The sequence below is a fragment of the Palaemon carinicauda genome, chromosome 19 (genome assembly GCF_036898095.1).
Source record: "Palaemon carinicauda isolate YSFRI2023 chromosome 19, ASM3689809v2, whole genome shotgun sequence".
NCBI lineage: Eukaryota > Metazoa > Arthropoda > Malacostraca > Decapoda > Palaemonidae > Palaemon > Palaemon carinicauda.
This window is the reverse complement of record NC_090743.1, coordinates 1,115,962-1,124,303: the sequence shown is the minus strand read 5'-3', so window position 1 is coordinate 1,124,303 and position 8,342 is coordinate 1,115,962. Positions and strand designations below refer to the sequence as shown.

General features: G+C 35.5%; 1 protein-coding gene across 1 annotated transcript in view; it reads right to left on the bottom strand.

The window, feature by feature from the left end:
• The window catches only part of LOC137658089 (uncharacterized), a 17,442-nt gene extending 11,408 nt beyond the window's left edge, over positions 1 to 6,034 (bottom strand). Inside the window, exon 1 of the mRNA XM_068392777.1 lies at positions 5,896 to 6,034. Within this exon, the coding sequence (XP_068248878.1) occupies positions 5,896 to 5,901 (6 nt within the window). The 5' untranslated portion in view covers positions 5,902 to 6,034. The remainder of the gene's footprint in view (positions 1 to 5,895) is intronic.
• Positions 6,035 to 8,342: the final 2,308 nt, after the last annotated feature.

The window sequence follows — 8,342 nt, the reverse complement described above, 5'->3', positions numbered from 1 at the left end:
AGACAACATTTCAACTACTACACAGCGTACGTTAGAGGAAGGTAGTAGCGACATCCATCTAGTGCTCCATGGTGACTAGTTCAGTCCATATGAGATTTTACACTAGATTCTCCTTGTCTTTAGACAACATTTCAACTACTACACAGCGTACGTTAGAGGAAGGTAGTAGCGACATCCATCTAGTGCTCCAACAGCCTATTCCTTCAGCAATTAGTCATAACAGATTCAGCCCTCACAACTGGGACTAACCAAACCCATCCCTTAGCATTGGGTTAAGCCATGCATGACAAGAATTGCCTTATATCCTATTTCCTTATCTAGCGTTACATTAGTTTTTATCACTATTTGCTACCAACAGTCTGCTAACCTTCTGGAAGTACTACCAAGCCCCACACTTGTTTCTGTAGAAAATTATGCTCCACTTTTTGTAGCTCCTGGGGACATGGGCCATTCACCCTAATGGTTAGGCTCTCATCTATCTCGTTGTGAACTCCTCTGTTGCAATTCTGGCTAACCCTCAACCATGACCACAACTGCATACATTGCGTGATAGACAAGGTTTAATGAGTCATGCTCCTCGGGTATTTCACGCGATTCACCTTAAATCTTCTTCCACTTGTTCTTTGATGACTAACATCGACACTGGTTTCATGTTTCCCTCGACTAAGATGACTTTTGATCTCAAATGTCATACGCACTAAAGCTTTTCCAGTGGGCACCATAGCCCAGGAAGAGGCACTTCCTAGTTTTAGGATAAATGTTATTTTGCAGACTTTTTAGGATGTGAGCAAAGCATGTACAGCCAAGTGGTTTCAGATGGGCGACATCTGAGTTTTCCCCTTTCAGTGCTTCATAGGAAATGATCCTGTAACTATCATCTTGTGGCCTTCATTTTATAAATACAGTGTGTTCGTGAGAGACTCGTCCCACAATGTCCGAGGAATATCCCCCAACATGGATTTGGTAGACTCTGGTTTTCAGCACTCACCTCATGCTTAAGACACTCCTTTTTGAAATGGGAATCTTGGATCTTTAAAGTATATTCCCCAGAATTGCCTGTTCATCCATGGCGTCTCCATCTGCCAGTCGCAATTAGTGCTGCCAATGATAATGCCCATTTCTTCTGGAACTGGCCCTGGAACAGTTGCAACAAGACCTTTTGTCTTCAGGGCCCCCCAGCAGATACAGCAGTGATGGTTCCACTATTAATATGATGGCAACCACCTTGTACTGCCTCAATGTATTTCTCATATGCTGCACTATCTTCATCTGCTGCCTGCAGTAGGGGCTTCTCGCTACTTTCTACCAGCCCCAGCAACACTTCTTTCTTCTGATTAATATCAAATTTTATTTTTCCAGTTGACTTACATGCTTCCCTTTAGCAGGACAACGTACATATGTTCAATTGTCACGTTTCCCCTGACACTTGCCATGTTTACACAACACCGATACACTAGAATACAGTTTCCACTGTTTGACACCAAAATCACCCCCCAATAACTTCTGGGCATCAAATTGAACAAATTTTTGACAGTCCGTTTACAAGTTGAGACACCCACTGTTTGAGTCAAGGTGCTACACACCTGCTTCACATGTGGCACAATCTGTAATCACACATTTTCTCACCTATAGAAAACAGTTCCCCAATCCTCCAGTCAAATAATATGACCTATTGTTCATTAGTACTGCCAACCTTTGGTACACATTTTTGGACTAACCGGTAAAATTATAGAACATGGAGCTACATTTCAAAGAAAAAAAATTTCCCCCCAAAATTAAATAGTCTGCTTTCAACGAATTTTCCCTTAATTTCCATCATAAATATACCATTCTCCCATTAGCCTTCCCCCTCAATCTGTCGACTGACACAGGCTGGAACCTGTGACTTTGGGTGCTGAAAAACAGCAAAAATAATCATTAACACTAACGAGATTTGTAAATCGCCACAAGTCCTAACAGACCCACCTAATTTAGAGGTTCCATGGTAATAGACCTAGCTTGGGGCCAAAGTCACCAGACCCTCCTTTCTAGGTCGCAAACCTAAACAGGTCACAGACCTGGATAAGAGCCAGCCAGCCAACCCCCCCCCCCCGACACCCCTTTCAAGATTTCGGTCCTTCCAGGTCACAGACCTAGATGAGGGAAAGCCCCTCGGACCCACCTTCCCAGATCACAAACCTAACCCAGTCACAGACGAGAGCACACCCCCTACACCCCCCTATCCAGGTCACAAACAAGGTCACAAGTTCTTACCTTATGCTTGACAACTAAGGTTTTTTTCTTTGTCTTGGCAATCTTTATACAGTCTAGTTATAGCACGAAATTTGTTAGTCTACCCTAAAAACTTACTCTGAATCACACTTGGGACTTTTTTAAACTTTGAAGGATAACACTGAGCTTTTAAGAAATTAAATACTACACTAGGAGCACAGTAATACCGAGTGAAATTTGGCTATAGCATCCATATAGACCTAATGGCAGCCATTGCACATACGTTGGGATCCATAACGCAAAACTACAATGTAAGGCAACTACAAAGGAATTTGGGAGTCTACCCGAGATAACGGGGCCTGTGTTCCAGAACTGCCTACGTCACACTCAAGTATGCAAATATACACATACGGTGAACTTCAGCATATGGTAGGGGAAGATAGGAGGAGGAGCTACTTACAAATGAAAGAACAGAAGTAATTACATTTGTAGATGGAAATGGGAAGGATTGCTAGTGCACAGGAAATAAAGTGTCATTATTGCACAAAAGGCTATGCACAAACGTACGAAATGGGAAAGGGGAAGGATGGCTAGAGCACAGGAAATAAAAAGTCATTATTGCCCAAAAGGCTATGCACAAACGTACGAACTGGGAAAGGGGAAGGATGGCTAGAGTACAGGAAGTAAAAAAATCATTATTACACAAAGCTATGCACAAACGTACGAACTGTAACAGATACATGTGGTTTGTGAAATTTAAATAAAGTAAAAAATAGTTCAGGGGATGATCACTTATTTGCAATTTTTCATGGATTAATTATGCGTCAAAGAAGAGTAATGTATAGCGAAGAAAATGTTACTTTTATCATAATCAAGTCACCATGCACAAACGTACGAACTGGAACAGATACATGTGGTTTGTAAAATGTAAACTAAAATAAAAAATAGTTCAGGGGATGATCACTATTATTTGCAATTTTTCATTGATTAATTATGCGTCAAAGAAGAGTAATGTATAGCGAAGAAAATTTTACTTTTACCATAATCAAGTCGCCAGTAAATTCCCCCCTCCCCCACACACAAAACATTCGGGTTCCCACTTGGGTAGCCCTCATCACCTAAAGACATTAGGGTACATCTTATCACCTATTTATCTATGATAAAAATGAAGGAATTTTCAAAGGAAACTGGTGTTTTTATATATAAAACCATCCTTTTATTAGTAAAACTTTTTCTGTTACTAAAATACCCCATTACCTATAGTAATAAGGCAAGAATTTAGAGAATAATAACAAGAACGTGTAAAATCTTCTAGTGAACTCTTGAGTTTACAGCTTAATGTTATAAGAGTAAAAGTAAACTATAGAGAGCGTCGCTTGTTCTCCAAGGACTCTGGAAAACGCCAATGAACATAGAATTTGCTTACCAACATCATATTCGTTTGAATAACAATAATAAAAAGTTTGCTAGGACCAAGTTTTACTCAACTTATTTGACAATAAGACTTCAAGGGACACAATGGACAATCTTCAGTACATGTATTAAGAGAAGTAAAATATTAGTAGGTCAAAGCAAGATTGAATCTGGGAACAAAATTTAATTTCATTTTAAGAGAACGAGCAAACCCATACAGAAATCTTACTCGAAGTAGAGACAGCGCTGTAACCCTGGTAGTCTGAAGATCTATCCCGAATGCAAGGCAAAGTTTGAACTAAGCAAATTCTATGGTAAACTTAAATCAAAGTGTACAGATAGAATCATAGCTATGAAAATAAGGGCATTATAGAAATACAAGGGACTGACTTTACTAAAAAATTTGGAGTGTATATATGAAAACTTTTTCTTAGAAAATTACCTTTATATCCCTCGCAAACAGTTGATAAAGATACCAAAATATATTCCAGAGGGAACTAGGAGTTTTGGGTGGGGGAAATTTCCTGGCAAATCTATAAACGGTAAAACTATCCTCATTTCTATGAATTATTCTTTGGGATGCATAATAAATACACGAAAAATTGTAAAAATTATGGGGATCTTCGGTAAAACTTGAGAAGCATGCCACACTCAATCTTAAGAAAAAGTAATCGCCCACATTTTAAGAGCATGTGAAAAGCAATAGGTTTCATTGAGATGGAACGAGATGGAATTAAATACGTTATGTTTTTACCTCGAATTTTTCCCTAGTCGAGAGAGACTTTTCCTCTAATGCGATGTTTACCTTTACAAGCCCATTATCCCCCCTTTTTACGCAAACACAAGCAGTTCCAATTAGATTTTAATGGCCGGGAGCTGTGAAATCATTATGACGTAATGACGTAACCAGTTACGAAAGACGTCAGTCTAAAAATTTTACTACGATTTCAGCAAAGTAATTAAGTTACCTTAACGTTCACTGCTATCCAATTTTTACTGAATACTTCGAATAATGAAGGAAAAAACAGTACTCCGTCTTGTTGTAGCTATGGCAAAAGCAGTGGCTGGACCTTCTGGTGTTAATTTTTGACTTGGGAACTACTAGGTTAGGAGGATTTGTTAGGCTCTTTCTTTTTACAAATCTAAGAAGTGTTAGATAATCACATTTTGTACTGTCTTCGCAACCCAAAATCATAGATTCCCACCTGTGTCAAGAAGGGGTGGGGTCTATGAAGGTAGAACGGCTTATTTGCAGTGGAAATAAAGGTAGAATTCGTTAAAAGCACACATTTAGTCTAATAAAAGCTTTTAATCTTAGAAATCCTGTCCAGTGTTTTTCTAAGAATTTACCAAAATAAGATCACAAGTTCTGATAATTCTATGCAATAGCTCCGACAACAAGTTATCAAATTTAAGTACTTTCACTGAAGAGAGGGAAGTCCAAGGTTTCGTTTTATATACAGTATAAATCTAATGGCGCTAGATCTAAAAGTGGTTTAAATATTAAAATTAAATTTGACTCACCTGAAAAAAACTAAGTCCCTCGACTTCATATCTCTCAAATATCTCTTCAGACTGACCCACCCCGTTAGGTAAGGACACAACTGCTAGGTTAAGTAATTTATTTTTATTTGTTGATAATTCTACACGAGCCATTATTCCTATGTTAAAACAGATTCTATAATTCATTGCCCACCCAAAATCCCCAGTTTCCCACTGGGGGTCGCCAAAGATTGGAAAGGTTAACAAAAATGGGTAAAAATACTGTTCCTAATAAAAAAAAAAAATAAAAAAAAATAAATAAAAAAAAATGCAGCTCAGATAAATCGCAAAGTACTTCATCAGAATAAAAATAAAAATTATTAATGGCGGAGCTATTTTATATAATTACAAGGTCTTATTGACCTACAAGACTACGATAGGGCTTCTAATTTCGGAATTGAAAACTGAGTAACAGAAAAAAATTTTCACTATTTTATTTGATTTATGGAAATGTCAAGATTGCACAAGTTGATTTATGTGATCGTGTGTTTCATTCATCGCAGTACAAGCAATGACGATATTGCATTACGGAGATATAGGCGGAAGGCCTGAACACCAGACGAGATAAGGAGTTGGAACGAAACCAAATAAGAGATTTAAATTGGAATGAATAATAACTATATACTGGGCGGGGTGTACTAGTATCTCTCCTCCCTACAATGGACAACAGTGACGAAAAAACCTTTAAACATATAATTTCTGAAACTACACAAAACCACCTCACATTACCTTCATATGTGGAAATTCCTCAACTTAATACACAGAAAAACTTTGTTATTTCAGCTTTGTTTTGATGTTTTAAGGTTTCCAAATGTCTTCCACAGCTGCAAAAAACCGACAATTAGCAGATTCAAGACAGTGACAGACACTTACCATTTAGCCAAGGATTCTCAAGCTACAGCTCTCTGTAGTATGAAATGCGGCAATATAACGCCCTCTAGTAGTCATTATGATCTTCAATTTTACTAAGATTTTTTTTTAATTTTTCTTGTTTTTTTATTATTACATAACCACCTCTTCCAATACCGAAATAGATTTTAATAATTGTAAAATCAAGTCAGAGAACAAATTACTATGCCCTCAGTATTTTTAATAAATGTTCAATAAAATTAATCATGAATCATGATATAAATTAAGGATTGAAAAATTTGTGAAACTTGACTAGCACGATGATCATTCTTCTTCTTTTTTTTTTTTTTTTTTTTTTTGCTTTATTTTTTACATAGACCTCTTCAAATACCGGAATAGATTTTGATATTTGTAAAATGAAGCCAGAGAACAAATTACTATGCTCCTAGTACTTTTATAAATGTTCAATAAAATAAGAATATTAAGAATATTACAACAATAACTTTTCAAAATTCAATATTCCGTTAGTAGCCTATTTATTATTATTATCAAAAGCAGTAAAACGATGGGAAAAATATTTGTAATCCGATACACAGGGAATGAATCATGAGATAAATTAACGATTGGAAAAATGATGAAACTTGACTGGCAATATAATCGAGCATTTTTCCAGAAACACGTCTGGATTGTATATATATATATATATATATATATATATATATATATATATATATATATATATATATATATATATATATGTATGTATATATATATATAGATATAGATATATATATATATATATATATATATATACACACACATATATATATATATATATATATATATATATATATATATATATATATATATATATATATATACACATACACACACACACACACACACACACACATATATATATATATATATATATATATATATATATATATATATATGCGTGTATATATAAACATAAATATAAATATATATATATATATATAATTATATATATATATAATATATAAATAAATAAATATATATATATATATATATATATATATATATATATATATATATATATATTTATTTATATATATATATAAATATAAATATATATATAAACACATACATACATACATACATACATACATACACACACAGTTACTTACTTCCCTCATGATCAAACGCTTCTTCAGGCATATGAGAGACTTGGATGTTCAAAATTGAAACAGATTCTGTAATTTTGTATTTTCGCCATAAGTTGGGGGTGCAAATGTCTCCGGTACCAGCCCACAACTTTCTTAATTTCTCCAATTTGCTTAGGTCTCTCTCTCTCTCTCTCTCTCTCTCTCTCTCTCTCTCTCTCTCTCTCTCTCTCTCTCTCTCTCTCAGTAACAGACAATCATCTTCTCTGACCTTCAGGCGTTATTTTATAAATTGCCGATACAAGTTTACTTCTGTCTAGAAATATCTGCTTTAGTTTCATAAGCATGGGTCCTTCGAATGAAATTCGATTAGCAACTCTACCTTTTTTCTATCGGATCCCAATGGCAGTTTTCTACCGTAACAGAATTACAGATAGCTATGTTTACAGGGTAGGCGAAACCTAATCAACCAACAGCTAAATCTTATCAGCTAGTAAATAAGTATAACTCCGTCCATCGTATCCCTCCGGAGAATACTAACATGGGCACTAAATTTACACACCCTTGGTACTCGCTATTGACGTCACCAGCTCTTCTTTCTGCTTCCCATTGCTAACTGGTAACAGTTGGCGTTCGACGGACAGTGTCCGACCGTGTGGACACACCTTACACGGGATTTTGTAACTCTCGCAGCTTCTTCAGTACCAATATACATTTTTTATTCCTCTACTTTACCTCTGTACCTTCTTCAATCAATCCATTTTGCTATCCAGTCTAATTCACAGCTGAACTTCAATGCCAAATGGTCTCTCCGACCTGAACATAAGGTCACAGCGCCTAAATTTCATTAAAAAATATGATTTTCTAAAGTCAATAAGCTTTGGATATCATCAAACTAAAATAGAAATAGGCCAAAATCCTAATGCACATTGAGATTGATTTAGGAATATTTAAGGCAATTTAATTAACTTATGAAAGCGAACCCAATCCAAGTGATCAGCTCAGAATTACTTCAGCTCATCATTAAGTATGATGAAGAAAAATTGCAAATTCTTAATATACAAATTCATACATTTTCAATGTATCTTCATAACACGCTAAGAGTTACAACATGTACGTTCTTATAGTTAATGTTAAGTCTTCTAACTACAAAAATCGATTTTACATTACCCACATCCTTAT